The sequence below is a fragment of the Uloborus diversus genome, chromosome 5, assembly GCF_026930045.1.
Source record: "Uloborus diversus isolate 005 chromosome 5, Udiv.v.3.1, whole genome shotgun sequence".
Lineage (NCBI taxonomy): Eukaryota > Metazoa > Arthropoda > Arachnida > Araneae > Uloboridae > Uloborus > Uloborus diversus.
The window spans coordinates 10,900,141-10,927,642 of NC_072735.1; the positions used below are offsets into that span (position 1 = coordinate 10,900,141).

The 27,502-nt window shown below is 32.1% G+C and overlaps 1 protein-coding gene across 1 annotated transcript; it reads right to left on the reverse strand.

Annotated features, from left to right (window-relative positions):
* Positions 1–338: 338 nt before the first annotated feature.
* LOC129222582 (uncharacterized) lies at positions 339–27,502 on the reverse strand. The gene is made up of 8 exons (XM_054857097.1): positions 27,385–27,502; positions 21,794–21,995; positions 18,289–18,455; positions 9,583–9,722; positions 7,266–7,407; positions 4,692–4,783; positions 2,061–2,122; positions 339–645 (listed from the first exon to the last, which is right to left on the reverse strand). Exons 2-8 carry the CDS (start codon positions 21,989–21,991, stop codon positions 526–528), a joined length of 921 nt encoding a protein of 306 aa, XP_054713072.1. The 5' UTR covers positions 21,992–21,995; positions 27,385–27,502; the 3' UTR covers positions 339–525.

Genomic DNA, 27,502 nt, shown 5'->3' on the forward strand with positions numbered 1-27,502 from the left:
CTTTATCCCACAACATCTATAGGAAGAAATAAAAAACCAAACTGGATAACTAGATCACTTAAAAAGACTACACTACTTCCCTTATTTTTGAAGTAAAGTAATGTGTCCGTTTATTTAAATATTAATGGCTTTTGCAAAAATTTTAAATGGTTATTAATGTGATTTATGATACTTGAATTGAATGTCCCAACATTTTTTGGAATTTGAAAATCAATGCTGTACTTATTTTACTAATATCAATCAAAGTATATTATTTTGATTACAAATAATCATTTAGATATGCCAAATGATATACAAAAGATAATACAAAACGTTTGTTTTGTACCTCACAACGAGTTCTAATCATAAAATGACTTTAATTTGAAACATCTCTTAAGCATAATAATAAGTCCTAAAAACAATATTTCATTTCAAATGTTAGAACAAAAAAAATCTTAAGATGAAAATTAATGGACGGATGGTCTGGCTGCTGAATTTATTTTCTTGAAGAAAACCCTAGTGAAATCTGTTTCTCAACAGGACAAACTATTGTACCATCATGAAAATTACACCCATTAAGACACCACCTCCGATGCAAGCCACAGCAAAAATGGCAGATATATAACAAATGAGGCTGCTTTTTTTCCTAAATAGTGTTTCTTCATCCTGAAACAGAAAAATAAAAGTCCTTCAATATTAAGTAGTACAAACATTTTTCAACAGTGAAAAGGGCTTTCACAGAAAAAAAAAGTGCAAAGTGATTCAGAGGAGCCGCGACTATGCTTATTCCGTCGAACTAGTAATAAAACATGCATCAAGTGGGAAAACTTAAAATCAGGGATGGGGGCAAAAATCTAAGCATATCGTTTACAAATTGACACACTCAATGAACTAGCGAGAGAAAAGTCAAAGATTTACTACTTTGTTAAATTTGTTTCTTGATTATAATTTGCAAATAAAAATTGTTTTAGAGCTTTAATGCTTTGAATTAGGACGCCTTTCCTTCAGGTAAAAAATGCAGAGGCCAACTGAAACCAGTCCTTTCATAAAAGCATGGTCAGATAACGCAATAGGAGTTGAAGTCTGTGAAATCTAAAAACTATAAGAAGCTAAATCTCTGCTTTCTAAATGTGGCAACAAATTTTGTTTTTCCAGAAAAAAAACAATGTAATTTAATTGTCCCATCACAGAAAGAAATTAAGTGTTTGTATTTTAAAGTAAAAATGATTTTTATGTGTTTCAATAAAATAATCCGGTGATGGGACGACTGGAGAAAACTTTTTTAGTCTACAACTCAAAGAAAAAAGGGCAATATGACAGAACAAAAAGAATTCCTAAACACCTAAAACAAATTTATCTTGAAAAAAAGAACCGCAAAAAAGTTGACATGATACTTGTTTTAAGAAAATGGTTTTGATGTTTTTAGAAACATTTATTAAGTCTAACGACAAAAAAGTATAACCTAAAATCCAGAATATTTTAACATTATTACTACAGCAATTTTTGGGGACCAACAGAAAATGACGTCGGAAGCGGGATTACGTATGAAATGAACAGAGTAAAAATGGGGCTCCAATGAAAACCATAAGGGGTAGTGGAGTTGTCCTTAGAGGTAAATGTAGGGTGATAACACAAACATAAAAGCTAATGTATCTACATAAGATCTACACCAAAATAAAAGATCTACAAATTTAAGACCTAACATACTACGAAAAGATCTTACATGCAAACATAAGTAGTATTGATATTAAACACCTTGAAATAAAATAAGTAAGGGAACACTCAAGCAAAAAAAAGGGGGAGAGGGGGTCAGTCTCCTCCCTCCACTACAAAATGCAGATGAACAAGTGAGAGTTTGAATCACTTACCAACTCAGAACAGAGAATAGTACTCAACAGTTTGAGCCTTGTTCTGTATCATTTTGAGCTTGAAAATTCTTATGACCTTACATTTATTAATTTTGCAATACAAAATACATAAATTATTCAAAAAGGTAAATGGAAAAGTAAGTTAATTCAAATTAAAAATAAGGAAAACAAGAACTTTTGATATTCTTTCTCTCTCTCAATGATTTAACTTACACAGTATCCATCAGGTAAGTCACTAGTGTCATCCAAAGAAACTTTACTACCTGGTATTTCACCTATTAAGCAAAAGAAATGTAGATAAATTAGTTTGAAAAATAAATTAACTTAAAATAAAAATAAATAAATATTCCTACATTACTTACTAACATTAAATGGTTTAAGTTTAAAGAAATTGTAATGAACTTCGAGTTTTCAAAAATGACGTTCAAGGACAAAAAAGTCACAGAAAACTAATTGACATACAGGGTTGACAAATTTAACTTATGGTAAAAATGTTAAGTAAATACATTGAAAAATATTCAATACGTAATCATGTAGAAAGATACTTAGCTTTTATATAGATCATTACATATGGGGGAAAAGCAATTAAAGACAAATTTACCTGTAAAATAAAAAACACAATTGCTCAGCATTTCCATTAATTGTGGAAATGACTGCAACTGTTTGACTACTGTGTGATGCATAAAGTAAAATGTTTACCTTTGTGAGGAAACTAAGACAAACATTTTAAAAAAATATATGATAAGGTTCCCAGGTTACAACACACAGAAACTGGATTTTTTTATTTCCAAATCTTTTCTCTTCCACCAGACTGTTTTAAGTTTTAACATACAGCAAATTTTGAGAGAGAAAAAATCGCTATAACAGGGACCTTTTTGTCTTATACTGATTTCCTGTTTTTATATAAGGAATTTTTACGACATATTTGTAACTAACTAGTAATGAATTTACAGACATTGGGCTATCACAAATAATTAGAATTTTTTATGTAATCATGGTAGTTGTTCTCATTCTAATGCTTCATATTAAAACAGGGGTTCTCGAACTTTTACAACTCGCGCCACACTTTAAAGAATTAGACTTTTTTCACGGTACCCTAATCTATCTCTATTCTATACATATACCCCTCCAGGGTTAGGATGCCTTATTAAAACAAATATATCACCAATAAAGCAACAATACTGACTTTACTAGAAATCACGTTGCCAAAACATGATCTTTAACACCATAAAAATGTAACAGCATAAAAAAATCACTTGGAGTTAGGTCCAGAGAGCACGTGTCCATGAAATGTGATTATCGTCATCAGAACCGTATCAAATCCAACAACAAGGAAGCTCATTACTGAGGAAATGGGGAAGATCTATCAAATGATGGGGGGGTGAACCATCTTGCCGGATAATGAACGACCATAGATCGTGACATCTTACAAAGTATGAGAGAAGAATTTGTCTAAAGACTTGATATCTGCCGCATTACGAAAGGTTCAGATATTGAATATTTGGGAAACAAAACTTGCAGTTTCTTACTCCTGTAAAGTCAAAGTTGATAATGTATTGGTAATATGTTTCTTTTATAAGCCTTCCAAGCACTGTAGGGAATTGCCACAATATCTGAAACACTTTGGGTCACCTCTCGCCATTTGTTGCTGCACCCAGTTTGAGAAATTAAGAAAAAAAAAACTGTTGCCAAACAGAGGTGGAGAAATTTGTAGTTTATAATTCTTGTCAGACTTATATTTTTCTGATGAAATTGAGACAAGAAGTTCTGAGGCCTACAATTATTAGAAGTGACAGGGAGCCGAGTGAGGTTACATAGTTCACAAGTGCCTAATGCTGTACTGCATGCAAATGATCAAAAGAACCAGTTTATTTTCTGATGCAGTAACGTCCATTGATGCTCTTGAGCCATTAATCATTAAGCAGAGAAATTGAAATACTGTCAGCCCCGCTTATACGAATAAAACCTCCCAGAACTGAATACTTCCCCATAGACAATGTTAAAGATCCCCACTTAATCGAATAATTTCCCCGGATAATTGAATAACTGCGATCAGCTTTCGCAAATATTTTTGCTGAGAAAATTTTTGAATTAATAAAGTAAGAACAAAAATTGAAGTAAAAATATAAATTAATATTTTTTCCCGACAACGGGCGAGAAAAACATTCATATTCCATCAAAATAATTCCACTAGTCTATAAAATTTTGTTTTTTTTTCTTTGCCATTACAAAAAAAACAACAAAAAACAGTTGATAGCGCAGTTGATAATTAAATTAAATAACACGAAGAAATATACACATTTCAGAGGATAGTAAATTGAAAAATATTAAATGTAAAGCACGGTAAGAGGAGGGGCAAAAGGGAATCAGAAAAGTGTTCCTAAAATAACCTTGAACAAGGTTATTCTTCAAAAAATAATGTGCTCAAAAAAAGTGCCAAATAAAGATTTCATAACTCTAGTTGTGATTTACTTTTTATAATTTTCACACGTGATTGTAATTGTAATGTACATGTAAACTGATTATTAAACAATTTTGTTGTTCATTCAAGTTATTTCAAAAAACTTTTTAGCAATAATATTAAAAACTTCCTTTAAATAGCTATTGATTTAGCATTATTACGTTTTAAGACAAATGTTGCCAATTTAGAAAGGCAAGAAATATTTCCCTGCTTAATCAAATACCCCGATTAATCGAATATTTCTTGGAACCGACGATATTCGATTAAGCGGCGCCAACAATATGACATTGTAAGAAGCCACAATCAATCATGTAAAGTAAACATTTAAAAAAAAGCATAGTTTAGAATATTGAGGATTTAAAAAATAAAAAAAAAAATCTTACCCATTGGACATAAAGTTAAATAGTCTAAAACTGGACCCAGGGTTTCATCACGATGAAGATCTACATCTAAGTCATGAACTTTAAGGATTTCACTGAAATATTTTTTTTATGTGAATAGAAATAAAAGAAAAAGTAATGAAAAAATAAATTTTAAACGTTATTTCAACATTTCTGCAGATCAACGAATTAATAAATTGCCTCTTTATTGATTGTAGAAACTGATTCTGACAATGGGCAGATAAACCACAGTATTTACAAAAATGAGCTTTTGAGATATGCATTTTTCTTCACAAACAATCATAAAATGCGGGAATTTGACGTATTTTTTGTGCTTTACATTCAGCTGAAACCAAACAAGCAGCTTTATACACTAAAGCTAAAGTAAAATAAATCACAAAAATGAAAAAAAAAAAAAATGCAGATTCAGCTGATTACCTGCCCAGAGCAGAATACAGTATTATAATTTCTGAAAATGAACAAAAAATGGTCTGGTGCTTTTATTCCACTGATTTTTTTACTATTACTTACATTCTCAGCACTATAGTACATAAGTAATTTCTTATTCCTCACAGTGTCAATTTTATGCAGGTATAACATGAATTTGAATGTAGAACATCTTTCCGTGCTTATCAATTGCACAAGTACTTTCCAAATTACAGTCATCAGTAAACAATTTCCAACATCATTTACTCCTGATCAAGCACTTTTAAAAGATCAAGTTTGCAACACAGTTCAAAGAAGGAAAAATTCTGTTCAAAAAACCAAGAAAGATTTTTTAATGTTATTGCCTTGAGAAATTGCTATTGGTAATAGAATTTGACTTTGAAGTTGACTCGCTAAATTTATTTTCTCAAAATGAAGTATAATTACTAGAATATTTGTTCAGTAACATAAAAATTATCTTTTTTTTTTTTTTTTTTGCACAATCACTGACAAAATTTGTATGTTCATAACTATTCAGTACTTAAAAAGACACATTAAAAGATTAAACATTACTATTGCAACGTTTTTAATGCTACTTAGAGTCTAAAAGAATTCATTTAATTTTTTTTTTTTTTTTTTTTTTTTTTTTTTGATGGCTGATTTAACTCTTCTAGGAAAATACTATCTTCTGCTGTTCTATTAAGCACAATAGAGAGCCCAATTAATCAACAAGGAAAGTCTATTACTTATATTCACATAATTACATTTTGTCTCTACAAATACATGAAAAAAACTTATTATTCTTTAAAAACAAGTAATGTGCATAGGATGTAATTAATGTCAACATTAAAAAAATTACATTTCAAACAACAGTAAAAACAGTCGCAAGGTATGCCATATTACTAATCTAATACAGTAAAACTCCTTGGATGAGACTACTTTCAATAGCAAGCAGGGGCGTGCACAAGGGGGAAGATGGAACACGTGTTGGACAAGCCCGAACCCAAAAGGGGCCCGAGATTTTTTAAATGAGGGGTGAAATACATGTAGATACATAGGGGTAAACAATACAGGGGGGCCTGTAAAAGTTTTTTGTGACATGCCCCAAAATTTCTGTGCACGCCCCTGGTAGCAAGCAAAGTTGATTTTTATTAAGAATTTAAGTGATAATTCCTAGAAGCCTTAACATTGACTTCCTTAAACAACTTAATCAGATTTTTACTCTTCATAATTAATAAAATATTAGAAATAAGATGTAATTATACAAGCCTTTTAGAAAATCTAGAATGTACAGGCACTTAGATTAGCTGCTTTTCCTATGACTTGCAAAAGTAAGTTCAAGAATAATTCTTTATTCTCTTGCATCAGTAAAATAGCGTTTCCAACTAAACACGGGCCATCCACATCATCCAGACAAGTTTATTAGAAAATGTGAGGGTGGTCATAATGTTTTGGCTCTTTAGTATATATATATATATATATATATATATATATATATATATATATATATATATATATATATATATATATATATACAGGTATCCCTCATAAAACATGGTTAATTCATTCCGTGTAGTATCGAAACCGTGCATATACAAAACTTTTTTACTTATTTTTCAAACTAATTAATCCCGTACTTATTATAAATCATGTCAATATGTACCGTGTTGTACCAAAACCATGTTTTGTGTTATATCAAAACCCTGTTATGCAAGACTTTGAAATAATGTGAATCAAAAGCTCAATAAAACATACAAACAAAAACTGGCAACCAGAGCATACAACGGCCCACTGATCTAAAAATAAGAGTTGTAATAAATGATATAACTTAATTATTTTGCATGCTTCAAATTAAAACTTTTATACACAAGAAAAAACTTTATCAACTTTCTTTACTAACAACAAAACGCATTTTATCAGAAAACAAATCTGAGCTTTTCTATAGCAATAACGTTTGAGTGACAACAGCATAACAAAATATTAAATTCAATAAATTGTGTAAATAAATAAAATTTTGTTTCCACTACATTTTTTATTTATTGTTTGCCAACTTTAGCTTATGTTTAATCCTAGTGATATTTTCTTACAATGCATTGGGAACAAAATATGTAAGAGAAAAATCAGAATATCAAGAAGGCAAGGAAAAATTACTTTTCTAAATCATGCCAAATATCTCTTTCTCGGAAATATTTTTCGGTTGGGTTGCAGTGAAACAAAACTAATGCACTTTTATCTTTGGTTTCAGTTTTTTCTGTATACCCTGTTTTGATGTAGTGACATTCTTGAGTGCCATCTAAAACAGAAAAAAAAAATACATTTCAATGGAATATATTAACATAACAAGAACTAATATTTAATTTAAAATTTAAAAAAATCTCCAACCCTGATTGCTGATCTCATATTAAGATTAACCTTTCAGGTCAGAACTCATGTAAAACTTAAATGCATTTAAATTTTTTCTAGATGACATAGGAAATGCAGAAAAGAAAAGATAATCACAACTATAGTTAATGAAAACGTAACCCATCCGTCAGCATTGCAAAGACTATGCAGCAACAACTACATTACAACAATGCCAGGTTAAGTTTGCCCCAAGAAAATTTGCTAGTCGAAAAAGCAGAATGAAGACGGAAAATTGAAAATCCTCTTAAAAGCTTTTCTTAAGTCAAATATTTTTTAAAGTTTTTTTTTTTTTTTTTGTTTTCCTCTATTTTTTTCTTTTCAAAAATAGCATCAAAGACAGGGAGAACTAGCATAATGATCGGGCATATAACCAACACAAAAATACCAATCAGAAAGAAAAATAATTGAAGCAACATGAATCAAAAACCTTTAGTAGCACAAATGCATTATTAAATTTATCATATTAGTTAATTTCTTTCCAGTTTAGCATTAAATTTTCCTTCACTTCAAACAAGTTAACTGAAAGTAATAGTAATGCAATTAATATCAGTATTTGCTTTTTGTAAACTTGTACATAAATACAATAATTTAAGCAGAAAAAAAATGTATTTTTTGAATCTAAAATGCATTGAACTAATACTTAAACTACGTAATTTAAAAAGCACATTTAATCAAATGATATTTCAGTAACATATAGCCGTCTCAAATTTTCCTAAGTAAAATCCAAAGGTCTAAGCTATCATTAGATAGGACAGCAAAGCATTCCATGGCTTTAATACTACAGATTAGTAGATCATGTTTTAGTTATTTGGAACATACAATGATCCTTAGATGTAGGTTCCCCCAGTGATCCTTCGAGGTGTTTAGTGCTTGGATGGTTTAGCTAAATCAAAGTGCACAAGCTGAGTTCAAATATTTCTCCTATAACCGAAATACCAAATGTCTTAAACTCTACATAGAATTTCGGACATACCACAACAAAATGCACATTGGCCACACTCATGTAAACACTTCATGCATGAGTCGCATCCCAGATCTTCAGTGAAGAAACTTGCAGTATAAACTACACATTTACTCAAGCTGTATTCAAACATTATTAAAATTACAAATGAAATTAATAATTCGCTACATATCAAATTCATAAGAATAAAGCAAATTAATAAAATATTAAAAAGGAATGTTAAAAAATTATGAATCCGAAACTTAGTTAGATACTAGCTAGATGATTGAAACAAGTTCAAAATGCTTGATAAAAATTGCAGAAAAAAAAGGATGCTTGTTTAATGGAACACTTATACGAGCAATAATAAACTGCTTTAAAATGAAAATAATTTAATACATGAATTAAAATATAAAAAATGTTGTTTAAATTATTTAAACAATATATTGACCGAATCATTTAAATAATCTCTGCAACACAAAATGCATAAAAACATGACCGACTAAAATAGGCAAAAATTTCAGATTACACACACACATTTAACTCTCAATAGCCCAAAGTCCCAAGGGACCGACTAAAACCTTCGAGTTATAAGAAAGAAGCCCCCACATTTTTAACAGGAGTTTGAGACCCAATGAAAACTTTGAGCTAAAAGGAATATCTCAGTTATAAGATTGAGCTATTCAGAGTATACAGTATATGAAAATATTTTTTAAAATATCTTTTTTTCCAGCTTTGACAGAGTTAATTGGATTTTAAAAAAAATTTTGGGCTTATGAAAGTAAAAAATTTGCACTTGCCATTAACATGTTACAGCTCAATTGCAAATTGTTTTTCCATGCAAATAAAAAACCTATTTTTATGCTTATTAGCTAGTTTACTTCGTTATACTTGGTCTATTTTTTTTAAGAGGCCTTATTTTCCTTATTGGTAACCATGCAATCTAAAGTGTGCTGTTCAGTACTACATAACTGCTGAAAAATAATGCAAGAATTTTTTGCCCAATTTGCAAATAAATTTTAATAACGTTAAATAACTGCCAAACTTTTCGGAAACTTAACTAAAAAATCTAAGTCTAGTTTTTAATTATCACTAATATACATAAGTAAAAAATAAATATGTTACCTGGATCAGGAATTAAAGGAAATAAGTGATAAAGATGCATTGTTCTCCTTAGCTCCCGGTCTAACATATGAATACAAGCTACTAGAACTTTACATGATCTCTCCAAATCACATATTTCTTTTTTAGGTATATTCTCTGCTCTGTGAACATGAAAAAAAAATAAATAAATTATATTTTATATATATATATATACAGTAGAATACCTTTATAATGCCGACCTGTATAATGCAATTCTCTATAAACCGCACAACTTTTTAGAAGTAAACAATAAGTTTTGAAGTTTAAAAAATCCCTCTGTTTTGCATTGCAAACATAAAAATTGTAAGGAAAATTAAATTTTGAATCATCTTTTCATCTAAAGTCAAAACTTTTAAATGAAAATTAGCATTCACAGTAAAATGAAAATACCAGATGGTTCTTGAAAATGCAGCTGTTTTGCAAACCATGAAGCTAGCAAAAGTGCAGGATATTTCACTTTCTTGTAATAAAGAAACATTTATTTGTAAATGACTCATTGTATAATTAGTGCTTTAATACTCACTACAGATAAAACTCATTCTGAAGTGCTAATATATAGATATATTTTGAATATTAGTTTAAAAATTCGTGAAATGACCTATATAACGCAAAAACCTGTATAATGCAAAAACTCTGGTCCCAAGGTGTGCCTTATAATAGTCTTCTACTGTATATATATAAACACCTCAGCCATTAAAAAAATACACATTGAATTATTATTTTTGTCTTAATGTCAAAATAGTATGAAAGATTTCAATTTTACAAACTAACATGCACTGTTTCATTATGTTTAGCAAAAGCAAGAAAGAATTCCTTATTTATATGTTTTTGATAGATAGAAACAAACTTTCTCTTTACTACCGATAGTAGAAACTGCAGTTGAGAAAACACAAAATCCTAACCTGGGGAATCATTTAAAGGGATATTTTCAAAGTCACTGATTCACAGAAATGAATAAACCTTATTAATAATCTAACAATGCAAAAGTATCTGCAGTAAAAAAAAATCCCAAATTTTAATCAGCATTTTTAAAAATAAATTCAGAAGAGTTTCCAATGACACAATGCCTCCAAAACAATTTTCTAATCAAAAGAAAAACAAATATTTTTGCAAAGCTTTTATGGGTCATTCTCCAGAAAATCTAACTTTTGAATGCAAAAATTTTTAATTTTGAAACCTTTTGTTTTCTTTTCATTCTTACATGAAAGTGTTACCTACTAGAAGTAACCATAAACAATGGCCCAGCTAAGTTCCAATAATTTTGCTTATGAATAAAAAAATAAAAAAATACCTTGTTCACGGAAATAAAAAAAAGGAAAAGACTTTTAATGGTTAAAAAATAGAGGACAATTTAATATCAAAGTAGTAATTTTGTTAATTGGTGTAAACAATGAGCTATTTTAATGATTGGTGGGAATCTACTACTAAGCTCTCCTAATTAAACTACGGCTTAATTAGCAGCTATTCTTTTAGTTCAAATGTGTGTTAAAAAATAGTATTTAGTAAATTTGAAAATATACTGTCAATTTATAATTTTGGTAGAATGCCTAAGAATGATATATTTCCCCTACATCAGTTATTTTCACCTCAGAAATAATGACATTGATAAGGTCTGTCACAGAGGTGAGATTCAGGGAGGGGAGGAATTTTCCATTAATATAGGCCTAATGAATACATTTTTCAGGGAAATATATTTTTTTTCTTCGTTGCTACAGTCTGCACATGTTAAGCAAATGAAAAAATGTTCATTTATTTTTTTACATTAATTTACATTCCTGAAATTCAAGTTCATGGAGGTGAGAAGTCACAATAACCACTTAGTTTTTAAAGCAATGTCACGAAACAACTTCTAACTCTCTTCTGCCACGCGGTTATAACAGATACATGAAACCAATTAACTTAAAACATTTTATTGAAGAAAAATTATGAACTAAATGAACGAACATAAATTAAAATCATAACAGAACTAACATAAGCAACATAAGCCCTTGAACATGAATTCACTGAGTATATATACACCAAACTGCTTGGCTAATACTGTTGCCATTTTAAAAAACATAAAAGTTTTTCCACATACTCCCCACCTGTACTCTTTAATGAGTACACTAAAACTTAATATAAATTAAACAGATCTATCAATTTGAACTAAATTAGACATTTCAATCATCACTTAAATTAACAATCAACTTACTTCAGTCTGAAATTAAACTAATTTAAACATTCAATAAACAATACATTTCATTACAAAACAGTCACTTCGAATGGATAGAGTAGTTGAATTGCTCTTCTTAAGCAACCTTTAGACGTGCGGACTATGCATGCACGTACATTGCCATCTCTTCCTATGAGAACTTTATCGATCACACCCATGTCCCACAGTAACTTATTTTTCAAAGGTCCTTCAACAAGTACTACATCTCCAATTTTTAAGTTCTGTTGGGAGTGAGGATCTAAAAAATTATGAGCACTTCTCAATTGCAATAAATACTGTTCCTTCCATTGAGACCAAATTTGCTTGATTAAACGAGTCTGGAACAATTTACGTTTCTGTAAAGTCTTTTGGTTAGAGTTTTTGTCAAATACCTCAAGGAAATAATTTGGAAAGTTAATCTTGTCCTTTCCTGGAAATAAAAAACATGAAGGTGTTAATGCAATAGGTTCATTTAAATCGTTGAATTCATAGGTAATTGGTCTATTATTCAAAATAAACTCAATTTCTGTAAGGATGGTAGCAAGCTCTTCTAATGTCAATAGAGCTCTACCGAGTATTTTTCTCAGCGGGTCTTTAATACTTTTCATCAATCGTTCCCAGAAAACTCCCCACCATGGAGAACATTCTGGAATAAATTTCCAAATGATGTTTTCCGACGCTACAAAATTCTGCAGCTCTGGATGCTTTATTATTTTACGAAAAGATTTCAGTATTTCACAAGATGAACGGAAAGTCTTTGCATTATCAGAAAATATTATTTTTGTATTTCCTCTTCTTGCTAGGAAACGTCTCAAAGCTAAGATAAAACTTTTTACGGACATATCTTGCACCACTTCAATATGAACCGCTCTAGTTACAGCACATGTAAATAATACAATGTACACTTTCTCACAACTGTTTAATTTCGATTTAACAGTTATTGCACCACTAAAGTCAGTTCCCACATTAGTAAACGGTGGACTTTCAGCAATGCGTTCCAAGGGTAATTGACCAGTTAACTGCTTAGCTGGTTTTAACGAATATTTTTTGCAGATTAAACAAGTAGAAATAACTCTTTTCACGGTCTGTCTTCCTTTCGGTATCCAGAATTTTTTACGCACTTGAGCTAAAGTTGATGATACACCCGAATGAAAGACACGAAGATGTTCATGAAAAATCACCAATTCCGCAAATTTCGATTTCGGAAGTAAAACTGGATGTTTTTCATTTTCAGTCAATGGAGCCTCTTTTAGACGTCCTCTTACCCTAAGAACACCAGTCTCGTCCAGATATGGAGATAAGGAATAAATCTTAGAAGATTTACTAATCTGCTGATTCTTTTGAAGCCTTTGAATTTCCTCGCGGAACACTTCCCACTGCACAGTTTTTATCCACATCTCTTCAGCTTCTTGTAATTCTATAGCACTCAGTGGACCCTTTTCAACTGATAATTTTCTGGACTTCGAAATAAATCTCAACACCCATGCAGTCACTCTCAGTAATTTTTTGAAATTACTAAAGTCGTTAACTTTTAATACAGGACTGTACGATGAAACAACCGTGTTAACACTAATTTTCAAAAGTTTAACTTTCGCCGCGTCATTCGCACAGTATTGTTTCTGCAACGGCCACTCATCACTAGGACTAGCCAACCACTTTGGTCCGCGCCACCACACGCTGTCATTTTTCAACAAACTCAATGATTCACCTCTTGTCAGTTTATCTGCTGGATTCATTAAACCTGGACAAAATTTCCACATACTAGGCGAAGTCAAATCTTGAATAAGACAAATACGATTTGCAACAAATTGTTTCCACTCCCTAAATGAACCTCTAATCCAACACAGACAGATTTCTGAATCCGTCCATAATATTACTCTATCAGACAAATTATTAAATAAACCAGACAAATATTTGTACAATTTTGCAGCCACTAACACTCCTAACAATTCCAGTCTCGGAAGCGTTAACTTTTTCAACGGTGCCACTCTGACCTTTGACATTATAAAGGATGTCGAAACTTCATTCTTCTTATTACTATACCTAAAGTATGCAACCGCACCATAAGCCACTAATGACGCGTCCGAAAATATGTGTATTTCAACAGAATCCCTAAGGTCACTCACATTTATAAAGAAATATCTTTCTACCGTTATTGAATCTAATTCTTTAATCTCCCCATACCACTTCCTCCACTTCAAAGTCAAATTCTCTGGCAATTCATCATCCCAATCTGCACCTATTTTCCAAATATCTTGCATTAAACATCTAATTCTTACAACAAAAGGAGACAAAAAACCCATTGGATCAAATATCATTGCGGCTGTCTGCAGCACACAACGCTTAGTATTTTTCAACGAAGATAAATTACTCAACAAAGATCTTACATCTAATGACAAACTGTCCTCCTTAGTATTCCAATTCAACCCCAACACCTTTAACTGACAACTTTCCAAGCACTCACTAGTACTCAGACCCTGGTCAACCCATAAAGATTCCAATTCAACTGAATTAGATCTGAGCTTTCTTAAGTTGAAACCCCCATCTTTCAAAACTGATACGGCATCAGACGACAACTGAAATGCTTCTTCCACGCTTTCAGCTCCAAAATACAAATCATCGACGTATAATGAACTTTTCAACATTTCAACAGTTTTACGCCTATTATCTTCATATTTTTTTATGTGAGTTTTAATTGTAGCACTGAGAACAAAATTTGACATTGTACAACCGAATGGTAATCGATTCATTTGCATAATTTTATATCCCTCAGAGTTATTTGAAGCCCAAATAAATTTCAAATAGTTACGATCATTTTTTGCAATACTAATCATAAGGAAAGCCTTTTCAATGTCTGCATTGAATGCAATTTTAAACTTCCTGAAGTTTAACATAATATCAAGAATGTTAGCGTTTAAATTTGGACCACATTCTAACGCATCATTTAACGAAATATTTTGCTTTAATTTTGAACTACAATTAAAAACGAGTCTCACTTTAGTCGTATCCTTATCAATCCTAACAACAGGACGATGTGGCATAAAGTATTCGTTTTCAGTTCTAATACATTCCTGAACTATATCTAGCCGTTCCTGTTCCTCAATAATTTTATTATATTCTTTAGCCAACCATTCATCCTTCCGAAGAATTATTTGCAATTCATCAAATCTTTTCTTTGCATTACAAAAGTTATTCCCTAACTCAATCGGGGAAAATTTCCATAGCAATCGTGTTTCATATCTACCCTGAATGAATTTTAAATTTGATTGAAATCTTTCTATTATACGCTTATCTGTTAAAGTTAATTCTTCCTTATCTGTGATACCTAAAACATCAAGATCCCAAAGAACCTGAACATCCTTTGCAATTACGCAATCCGTAGCCAAAACTCCTACGAAGCTTGAATTGCAATTTTGTTGGACCCCCTGAATAGCTAACCCAAACATCGTTGGTACGCAACTTAATGTTTCATTTATTTTGAACACTTTTGAATCGCAAATTATACCCCAAAACACATCCCCTCCAATTAAAACTTCAATTTCATTTTCACTATTACACATATCTGCAAGGAACAAGCCTTTCTGCTGCAATGCATTTTGAACGTTGACATTAGGTACTGCTAAGGATGCTGAAGTTATTGTTTGCGTTACTAAAACTTCAATTTCAATTGATGATTCAGAATTATTTCTATTTGATAGTTTAAGTTTTGCAACCTCATAAATTCTTTCCGATGTTTTTACCGAACCGAAAGAATAAACTGAAAGCCTTTCCCTTCTAACTATATTTAATTTTAAACGACTTGCTAAAGATTTTGTGATCCAAGATCTTTCAGAACCGTTATCTAAAAGTACTCGAGCAATTTCTACAGAATTTGAATCTTTACCTGCACTTGCAATCACTGAACATGTAAGCAATAAAATATTTGATTTTAAAGCCGACGAATTACATTGCGTCACAACAGAGTTATTTTGTTCATTAACTTTGTCATTACTTAAAGGTTTATTCTTAGCATTTTCACATAAAACGTAACTGTGAAATTTACTTTTACAAAATTTGCATTCAACTTTTAACCTGCACATGCGACTATAATGATTTTTCGAGAAACATTTAAAGCAACGGTTTTCATTTTTTAACTTATTTCTACGATCTTCGATAGTTTTATACTCACAAAACTCATGATCTGGACTATTACAAAATACACAATGCTTTTTTGTACTAGCCACATAGTTTGCTGTTGCAGCATAGTTTTTATAACTCTTACTGTTACTTGACCCATTTTTACAATCATTCTTATTCGAATTTTCTGAACCAGATTTAAACGATTCCGACCTTAATTGCACAAGTAATGCACGTTCACGCGATTGAATTTCACTTTCTAAGAAAGTAAGAACGTCCTGAAATTTATACCCTTCCGAATATTTTCTATTGAATTCCAAAACAAGATCTCTAGGAACACGATCAAGTATGATTGGTGTTAACAAATTACAGTATGAATCTATTTCAATGCCTAAACTTTTCAAATTCCTAATTTGAACTTCCACTTTATCAAAAAAAATTCGCAACCTATTTAAATCCCTTGAATTATACACAGCAGGAATTTTCAATAAATTATTCATGTGTAACTGAATCAAAGTATGTGTATTACCAAAACGCTTTTTTAGTAATTCAATAGCCGAATCGTAATTTTCTTCTGATAAAGTAAAACCTTTAATGCAATTTGCTGCAGCACCTCCCAAAAATGTCTTTAAATAATTAAACTTGTCAATTTTGCTTAAATTTGTATTTTTATCAATTGCATTATTAAACTGATTCATAAACTCCAAATATCCCACTGGATCCCCATAGTAGGTTTTAATGTTTAATCGAGGCAATTTTACAGTCCTAACATTCTGAACATTTAATTCTGAGGAATTAACTGAACTGGAATTGTTAGTTTTAGTCTCTAAAAGTTCTATTTTATTTTTTATTCGTTGTTTCCAAAGTACTATATTTTCCGAATATTCTTCGGAAATAGTACAATCCTTTTCAATTTCATCTAGCGGTAAATACGCTTCAATATCCAAATTCACAAATTTCAGACTCTTTTCTTTCTCAAGTAATTGCTCATGAAATTCTTTTAAAATACTCGACTTAGTATCATTATCCTCGCTGCAAGTTTCAATCTTCACCAAAAAGTCATCTATTTTTTTAATTAGTTTAGTTGTCGTCATTCTAATAGCTGCTCTTTTAACTTTTAACTTTTCAATATCTGCCATTTCAATCCTTATTTACTTCAATTACCAACTAACGTATATAAAAGCACAATTTCTATAATTCTCAAATCACGAGCCAAATTTCCTACTATTCAACAACAGTTCAGTTCACAACAACACAGCAGAAATAACACAAACTTCAGTCAAAATAGAAATGAAAAACCACTCACGACCTTTGCACGTGCTACAAAATTTCCAACAACTTCCACAAGCAACTTCAAATACAACTCTCACAATTTCCACCTTTCACGACTTCACGGCCTGATGCACCAAAATTGATGTCACGAAACAACTTCTAACTCTCTTCTGCCACGCGGTTATAACAGATACATGAAACCAATTAACTTAAAACATTTTATTGAAGAAAAATTATGAACTAAATGAACGAACATAAATTAAAATCATAACAGAACTAACATAAGCAACATAAGCCCTTGAACATGAATTCACTGAGTATATATACACCAAACTGCTTGGCTAATACTGTTGCCATTTTAAAAAACATAAAAGTTTTTCCACAAGCAAAATCCATCTTGTTTTCCGATACAAAATCTCACAACTTCTTTGTGGCTGAAAATAAACAAGGGGACGACTCCCTCGTATCATGGAAAATAAAATTTGATGTAATTACTGCCACGTGTTAATGAGGAATGGCGCTTTGTGTTTAGGTAATGGAGGTGAGAATTCATTGTATGACATGACTCCTTAACCTACTAAAACTAAAACACAATATTGAAAAATTAAACAAACTTAAACAATTAGTATCTGAAACACTTGTGAGCGGAATAATGAATAAATAAGTATATAATTTTAATTAAACAAGTTATTAAGCAACATAAACAGTCACATATGGCGTGTGACATGCCACGGAGGTGAGAATTCACATGTTGTGAACCAAAAATATACTAAAATAAAAATTATTATTGAAAAAATGTTGGGAGGTTTAAATAGATAATTTTTTTTGATTTCATTAAAAAGCATTGTTAACTCAATTGTTCCTTCTTTCAAAAAAAAAGTTTTTTGTGAAAAAGGCATGTGACAGAAAAGTTACACTTTTTGAAGAATGACCTTTATATGCACTTATTTAGAAATGAACTTGAAAACTAACTTTTACAAGTAAAAGAGTCAATATGCAGAGGGAAAAAGGCACCACTCTATATCACATAAAGCACTATAAGTACATTCAACTCGTCAAAATGATATCAACACATTTCAATAAATAAAAACTGCAAGTTTCCAACCAACCTCCTAAAGGCATCAGCTAATTGCGTTGCTGTAGAAACAACTGTATCACAGGCTTTCTGCTGCCTTTCAAGCAATTCTAATCTTAGAGATTCTCCATCAACATTTGTTCCTATCGTCACAGCTAAAGAGTGATATTTACAGATCTGGTGACTTAAATCCTCAATTACCTGAAAGAAAAGAAAAACCTTAATAAATCATGAGTGTTGTGTAGATATATGTAATACATAATTTTTAAAAAATTGCGAGTAGATTGTTTTTTTTTACGTGCTTAGTTTGTGTCAATCTAAATTTCATAATTATTTCATTAATTTTCATTAAGAATCTACTTGCTTATGAAATTTTACTTGTAAGCTGTTTTTCCCACTTTGCTGGCAGCTAACATAAGAGTCTATAACAATGTAGCCAAGGGGTAGCACTAAAATGCATAAGAAAATTCAAAAATCAAGTGTTTATTTTCTACACGCAATTTTATTGTTATTATGTTACCAGAAAACTTTTGTTTAAGTTATACAATTATATATATATATATTTTCTATGCCTTGTACAATGTAAGGAAAATTGAATTTTGAAGACAAATTTTTTTCCCTTATTTTATTTATTTATTTATAAAAAAAATAAATTATTTCACAAGAATTGATGTTGTGACAAAATACAGTCACATAGTGGACTCTGGTAAGAAGCAAATTTCAAAGCCAAAGCATAGTCTTGAGCCTTTTGTTAAAAGAGCGTTGGGGTGAAAAGGTTTCCAGTTTGTTAGAGGATTTTAAACAAAATTGAATTTGAGGGCATAAGTTACTAGGTTGGATTTTTCTCATATTTTTTTAACTATATACATGATCGGGCCCCCTCCAAAACGAAATCTTGCCTTGCGTTTGACGAACCTCACCGGTCGACCAGTAAGTAACCAGTTACTAACCGCAGCGTTCTATGATCAACCGGTTACCATTCTAAGCAGTTGATTGGAGCACGTGATCATTAGCTGTCACGTGATTAACTAACCGGTCGCTACCGGTCATTCTCGTCGAACGTAAGCCTGGCTAAGCCACAGTCTATATGCTTAACATTAACTCATTATAGTTCGGGCAAACCTAAAACATATTTACAGTTGTCTTGACAGCATTTTATGAGATTTGCATTGGTTGCAGCATATTTGAGCTGCAAAGACATTATTTGTACATTGCACATATATAATATTACTTGGAAATATAATTGCATAAAGGCAAGTTGAAACTCACCTCAGTTTAAATACAAATACAAATGTGACGACCAGCAACAGGCTCTGGGCCCAGCTAGGCTGGTCCTAGTCAATTAATTAGTCCCCAATGAAGATCAATGGTCCTCTTAAAGCTATCCACTCCCTTGCTCATTACCACCTCTTCCGGTAAGCTATTCCAAGTGCCCACTACCCTGCTAAAGTAGTAGTTATTCCTGATTTCCAAGTTAGCCTGAGATTTAAACAGCTTAAAACAATGACCCCTTGTCCTGCTTAATTTGACATCACTATCAAGAAAATTATATTAACTGCACTAATTAAAAAATTTTAGTCTTAAACAAAATAAATTCTATCAACTATCTATTGACAATATATATTTAAAAAAAAAGTGTTGATCAGCAACAGGCTCTGGGCCCAGCTAGGTTGATCCTAGTCAATTTATCCCAAAAGAAGATCAATGGCTTTTTAAAAGCTATCTAACCCCTTTGCTCATTATAGTCTCTTCCAGTAAGGTGTTCCAAGTGCCCACAACCCTACTAAAGTAATAATTTTTCCTAATTTCCAGGTGAAATTTTACCCATCAACATCTTTCCTTTCGATAAATTTAAACAACTGAATAATGTCTCCTCTGACTTTCCCTTGCTCCGAGCTACACATATTAAGGCTTTTAAGTTTGGCATCATAATCTAAATCTGAAAGTCATCTTACTAGCTCAGTAGACCTTCTTTGAACCCTTTCCAGTACAGAACTTTCTTGAGATAAGGAGACCAAAACTGAACAGCATACTCTGAAACAAGGTCCTATCAAACTCCTTCTAAAGGCAAAAGTACCTTCTTAGATTTGTTTGAAATAGATCACTTGTTAAATCCAAGCATTCTGTTGGACGCATGTCCATGGGATGAATGTTTAGCTGTACAAGAAATTTTCTTTTGTTAAACACCAAGTGTGGCACAACCTCAATATTACAAATCTCTTGGGACAAGAAAAAAAATTAGAAATATTAAGTTTTCAAGTTACCCACAATTATTTACACATAAGGTTTTTTTTATTATTATTATTATTATTTTTTATGAGCATCAATTCCAACTTCTTTTGTCATCTGCAAACTTCAAGGTTCTTATTTTATCTTCAAGCACATTCAGAAGCTTTTCACTGGCCATTTTGCAGAAGATAAAAAACAGAGAATAATGTTTAACGAATTTTCCTGTTCTAGCTTGGAAACTGGTCAGCTACTAAAACTCTACCCATATTCTTCAAAGTGGGCCTGTGTTCCGAAGAAAAGCACAAAGAATGTAAACTCTAGGGGGAAAGAGTTAAAAAATACCACAGCACTCCAATGAGACCCACATTCCCATTGTCTTGCCTCATTTCCCTATTATTATACTTTCAGGAAAAAATGGTCAAAAACTACAAGCATGTCTCCAGAACTAGTTCTGCTACAAACATTACCAAGGAAAACCAAACAATTGAAACTTGCTTCTGTACAAAAATTTCGACCTATCAAGGGTTTCAAAAAATAAATTTTGACATAACTACAGAAAATACATTACATTTTTCACATAAATACAAACAAATTGACGAGAAGCAACAGGCTCTAGGCCCAGCCAGGCTGGTTCCTAGTCAATTTACAATCCCCAATGAAGATCAATGGCCCTCTTAAAACTATCTACTCCTTTGCTCGTTACCACCTCTTCCGGTAAGCTGTTCCAAGGCTCCACTAACCTGCTAAAATAATAATCTTGCCTAATATCCATATTAGCCTGAGATTTAAATAGCTTAAAAAAATTAACCCCTTGTCCTGCTTTCAGTGCTAAACTTCAGCCCTGTAACATCTTTCTTTTTAATAAATTTAAACAACTGAATCATGTCCCCTCGGTCTCTTATTTGCTCAAGAAGGTACATTTTTAGCATTCTGAGCCCGGAATCGTAGTTTAAATGCGAAAGTCCATTGATTAGCCTTGTAACCCGCATCGGCCAAATTTTTGTGTTGACACCCTTTCTCCTAAAGGGAACATGATCAACAACCGTTTTCACTAGGTTATCCTTAAACTCTGCCCACTGAAGATTCCATATGCTATTGTCCAATAAAATGAAGGTTTTTTTTTTTTTGGATGCAAGGGTGTGCAAAAATGACAACCCAAAAGAATTTTGCCAAAGCAAAAACAGCAAAAAAGTTAAAATACCAAAAGCTTACAAAAATATGGCTACTCTAAAACTTTACACAAAACTACATGCATAAATATTGTTCTCAGAAATATTAAATTAAAAAAATATATATAAGAACAAATATACCTTTACAACAGTTTTAGGAGCAATGACTTGAGCTACCTCCATGCTGAAGTGATCAATAATTTCTGAGCATTGTGTAGAAATAGAGTCGGCTTTAATAGAATGTATGTAATCAACAACTGGAGGAAGGCAATCTGCAAATGATGGCATTTGATAACTTCTAGATGTGGAACTAATTCCTGGATTGCCACCATTTTCCATAATGCTACAAAATAAAAAAAATATTCACTTCTATTTATCTTCCAGAAGAACTTTGTAATTATTTAATTTCATTTATAACAAAATCTTGTTTAAAAACATAAACCCATTAACTTAACCACAGTGACCTCCATTTACAATGGATTCCATCTCATGTGAATTAGAGATACAACGATATTGCGGATGGACTGGCAAAAGAGGGCTCTACTATGACTCAGAATAGTGGGGATCCTCTGACATAACTTGAACTATACTCCAGATGTAAGGCTACTATAAACAGCTCTAAGAGATGTCCTCCTGAGCATCCATGGTATTTTTGCGAGGGTCCTGGTGCTTCCCTTGGATTTGAGGGTGACAGGAGAGATCAAACTGCTTTGGTTCGCCTGAGCACAGGTCATCTAAAAACCCTCAGATTTTCCCATGGTAATAGGATTTTCCCAATTTGCACCAAATGTTATACTGAAGAGGCCACTGCACAACATCTGATTTTTTGTGTTGGTTTGGTACGAGAGGATCTACTGAAGAGACCTGCTTCTGTCTTGAAGTTGATTAAGGCGAACAACCTCATGGATCCGATCTGATTCAGAACAGAGAGATAAGCAAGAAGAAGAAGACAGACACCTCAAAACTAAATTTTTGGGCAGGGGATAGTTCTCAATTTACCGAACAAAACTCTGAATTTTTCAGAATCATAGGAAATTTTACAACAGAAATGAGAGCATACACACCTATACTGTACCTGTTATAACAAGGAGACACTTAGACATCATTTGAAGAAAAAAAATAGTAATAATCAGTGATGTTCGTTTCTGTTTTTCTGAGGGTATGAACCCAGTAATCCATTACCCACAATATGTGTATGCAATCATATACTTAATATGTCATTATATGAAAATTTTTGAAGCTTGAGAGTTATACGCTTTACTACACAGCTAAAAAATATTTGAGAGTATATGGCGTACGTGGAGTACCGTATATACTCGCGTATAGGTCGATCTCGCGTATAAGTCGACCCCCCCCCCCTTTTTCAGAGAAAAAATCCAGAAAAAATCTAAAACCCGCGTATAAGTCGACCCCCATACTTTCCAAAAACATCGCGAATTATTTTCAAAGAAATTTCAAAATAATGAACACATTTATTTACAAATAAAATAGGAATTAAATAGGAAAACATTTCTAAAAGCCTTCAAACTCGGATTCCGAGTCGGACGCAAAAAAAAAGTTCATTAAAGTCCGCTTCCGTCATCACCGCGTCATCGTATACATCGGCGGCTGCAGAATCGTCAATGATATCAGAGGTTGCGTTCGACGAATCTCACCGGTAAACCGGTAAGTAACCAGTTACTAACCGCGGCGTTCTATGATCAACCGGTTACCGCAGCAGTTACCATTCTAAGCAGTTGATTAGTTGATTTGAGCAAGTGATCATTAGCTGTCACGTGATTCACTAACTGGTCGCTCCCGGTCGTGCTCGTCGAACGCACTCTCAGTCTGAATGGCGTGACTGTTGACGATAAATATTTTCATATGTTTCACGATATTTGTTAATTGCTGATTTGATCCTTAATAAAGAAGAATAAAATTATCTTTATTTATGTGTATTATTTAGGTTTTTTAAGTTATTATTTTTGAATAAGTTTACTTTTTCACACGATCAACTTATCAGCAACTACCTGTAACCGCACATCGGCATTTCTCGTAGCTTCCTAGCTCTCGTTGATCGGAAAAAAATTTCAGAAAATTTGACCCGCGTATAAGTCGACCCCCCCTTCCTTTGATCTCATTTTTTGGACAAAATTTCTCGACTTATACGCGAGTATATACGGTATACCTTATGGGACCACTACTGATAATAATAAAAATAATGCAATATTACAATTTATTTTCTCTAAACTTGCTGGATCATCAAATAAAATTTGCAGATTAAGGAATTTCTTGGCAGGTCATAGTGACCTGCTGTGGGTCAGGTGGGGCTGATCTTTTATTTTGTGTGTTTAATTAACACCACAAGATTTAATGTAATGAAGCACAGATAGGGAGAGTTCCTTTCTTGAAAGACAAATATCTATGGAATATCTGTCCTGCGTTGGTGGGTTGGATAAGAGAAAACTAGGTACAGGGTACGTAGGAACTCTAGTTTGACAACTCATCGATTGTTAAACATGTTCCAACAATAACCTACTTGTTCCTCACTGTAACACTAATTGTATCTGATAATCGTAACTGACAATGATTTTTATATATATTTAAATTAAGTTGCTCAAGGATCTACTCGCTCAGATTTATCTGAGTATTTAAACTCAACAAAACAAGCAATTGGTAAGTGTTGGGTGTCCCTGAGGGTCTCAAATGGGAAATGTTTCTTACTTTAGTGACTGCAATGAAAGGATGATCCAAGCAGAGCATTTTCTGCAGGAGTGCCCATTAGGGTTTCTTGGTTTGCTTTATTCTCTGTAGAGCAAAATGTAGGCAAGACTTGGACATAACGAACTTATTTGTTTCTAAATCAAATACTATAGCCGACAGTTTTAACTTACACCTTGGGACCAGAGCTTTTGTTTTGAACAGGTTTTGAGATTATATAGATCATTCTACAAATTTTGAAACTAACATTCAGAATATATCTATATATTTGCACTTCAGAATAAATTTCAACTGCAATGCATATAAAAGCACTAATTATATAATATATCTATTGTCATTCACCAGTGGCACACACAAGGGGGTCTGAACTCCTTCCTTGAGCTCTTGTATTTTTTTTTTTTTGATTGATTTTGATGCTATGTATTTTGTTCATACAATAATTCCTAACAAAGATTACAATAATTTCAGTACTCATAAGAGAAAAAATAAAATTATCGTATTAAGATATTTTTTTCAAATTGTGCACTTTTCCTATAATGAATTGCACAAGTAAGAGATCTTTCTTGACTTTGAGGAAGCTAGAAACATACTTAAGTAGTACCATGTGTGATGAATGTTTAAATGGTCTTGCACTGCTGAATTCAATAGTCTATAGAAGCAGATCGGTGGCTATAAATGAATACACCATAACAATCATATTTTTACATGAAATACACCACCAGCTCAGTCTTTTCCAGCGGAGGAATGTAGTTTCGTGCGGTAATTTACTGAATATACCATGCCTTGCCTTCAATCTTCGAGTTGAACCGAACCATTGCTTCGGTCACTCGTCTGGTCTGTGCTAATTATATTAGCTACCAGTTTGTTTGGCACTCTTGGCTTCCTAAAGAGGTTTTCCATCTCCAGCTCGGTCACTTTCCTATGCCGGGCTGATGAGTACTAATAAGCACGAAACTGCAGTCCTCGGCTGGAAATGACTGAGCTGGTGGTGTATTTCATGTATTTCTGCTTTAGCCCTGGCTAATGGGCAGTAATTTATCGAATCATGTTTTTAGTTTTGTAACTGCAGATTATCATGATATTTTTATTAATAATTATGCTAATTGTTTTTTGAATAATTCATTTTTCAGTTTTTTGTTCTCTCAAATCAATAAATCAAGTGCATATGTTGGAATGTGATATGAGAATGGGACTTTCAATCCTGGACACTCCCCTTACAAAATTCCTGTGTGTACTACGGTCATTCAGAAATAAATATGTACACAATTCAAAGAAAGTGAATTGATCCTACACTTCTACTAGCTTCATGGCTTTCCTAACAGCTGTATTTTCAAGAGTGATTTTTTTTTTTTCTGTTATGAACGTACAGTAAAACCTGTAAAGTTGACCACCATTGTAAGTTAACCACCTGTGCAAGAAGACCACTATTTTTAGGCACAGAATTAGATCTATAGCATTTAATTCAACCTCTATAAGTTGACCACTAAAGTAGTGCACCACAAAAGGTCAACTTACACAGGTTTCATTGTACTAATTTTCATATAAAAGTTTTGAACTAAAATGGAAAGATGAAAAAATGTTTCAAAATTTAATTTGCTCAACAAGTTTTATCTTTGCAAGGTGGAGCAGAAGACTTTTTACAACTGTAAAACTTACTGCTTATACTTATGAAAAGTTGTGTGGTTTATAGAGAATTCCATTATGTAGGTCAGTGCTATTCAGGTATTCTACCGTAATATCTTCTGTGCAAAGTATGTCTACTGTCAGGGTCGTAACCAGACTTTTGTTTCAGAGGGGGTTTTACCAAACACATTTTTTGAAGCAATTTATATGGTCTATCGTATTTGGTTTCATGTGTATTCTATAGATTTTTGTAACAATAGATTATCTAAATGGAGGGAGGGGATGTTCTTACAAAAAGCCATAGTGTTACATAATAAATGAATTCTCAATAACTACCATAAACACACGATGAGTTTATACAATTTTTCAGTCATACTTATTTCATTTCACAAATAAAAGTGAAATAATAATTGTTTTTGTCACCAAAATATAAATAAATAATGGAAAGAATTTCTTTGGGTGAAAAATTTCGGAGGGGATTTGAACCGTATAAACCATCCCCTTGCATACGGCCCTGTCTACTGAGGTTGAAATCTGATGTTCAAACCTCAAAAGGTCAGTTAAATATTCTTGAAGAGGGAAAAGGAACTTAAAATGGGGCATAATACAGTAGGCAGTTTTTTTTTTTTTTTTTGATGATGATATTTAGATTTTAGTGCAATCAGATTCACAGGTCATTGATGCATGATTAAACAGAACTTTTGAGGTTTAAACATCAAATTTCATCACAGTTGAGATCTTCCAACTTAAAAATAGGTCCTTGTTATTGCTACTAAAACTAGTCAACATTTTAGTGTCTTTGCTCATAATTTTGAGAGTATACTTCTCACAGAAGGTAATTTTTATTTTTGATTTGAGAAACGATTTAAAGCTGTAGTGCCCACGGGGATTGGTTCCTTTTGGCAGGTACGTATTACATTTCGATTGGAGGGGGGGACTCAAAACGAGTCTCCCTACGTTCCATTTCTGCAAAAAACACCCCCCCCCCTCAACCAAAGTGAACAACACCAACCTCAAAATTTCAACAATGCACTCTGTGCCCCCTGTGTTGATTAAAATGATAAGAAATAGGGATTTCTGCATTATAATCATCACGAATGAAATCAATAGTGTCTATTCTCCTTCACAATACATTAGAAACGGAATTAACAGATGCATTCTATGAATTGTAACGAAAGATTAGTTGACACTAAATATTTTTAGGGATAAAAAGAAAACGATGACTATTTTTTTCAATAAAACGACAATCTTGAATCAATAAGCCTTGCGAGTAAAAAGCAAATAAAATTCATAATAAAGTAAATAGTACAATAAAACTTGAACAGAAAAAAAATCAAAGTTATCATATCATCTTTTAAGTTTAATTAGAATGAGAAAAGAATAATCATAGAAATAAATGTAATACATACTAGAGAAGACACAAAGCAAATAATGATTTATAGCGCACAAAGTTACTATTCAGTTAAGTTAACAAGACAATACATATTGCTATTCTTATCATATTTATTCGAATACTAAACAAATAAG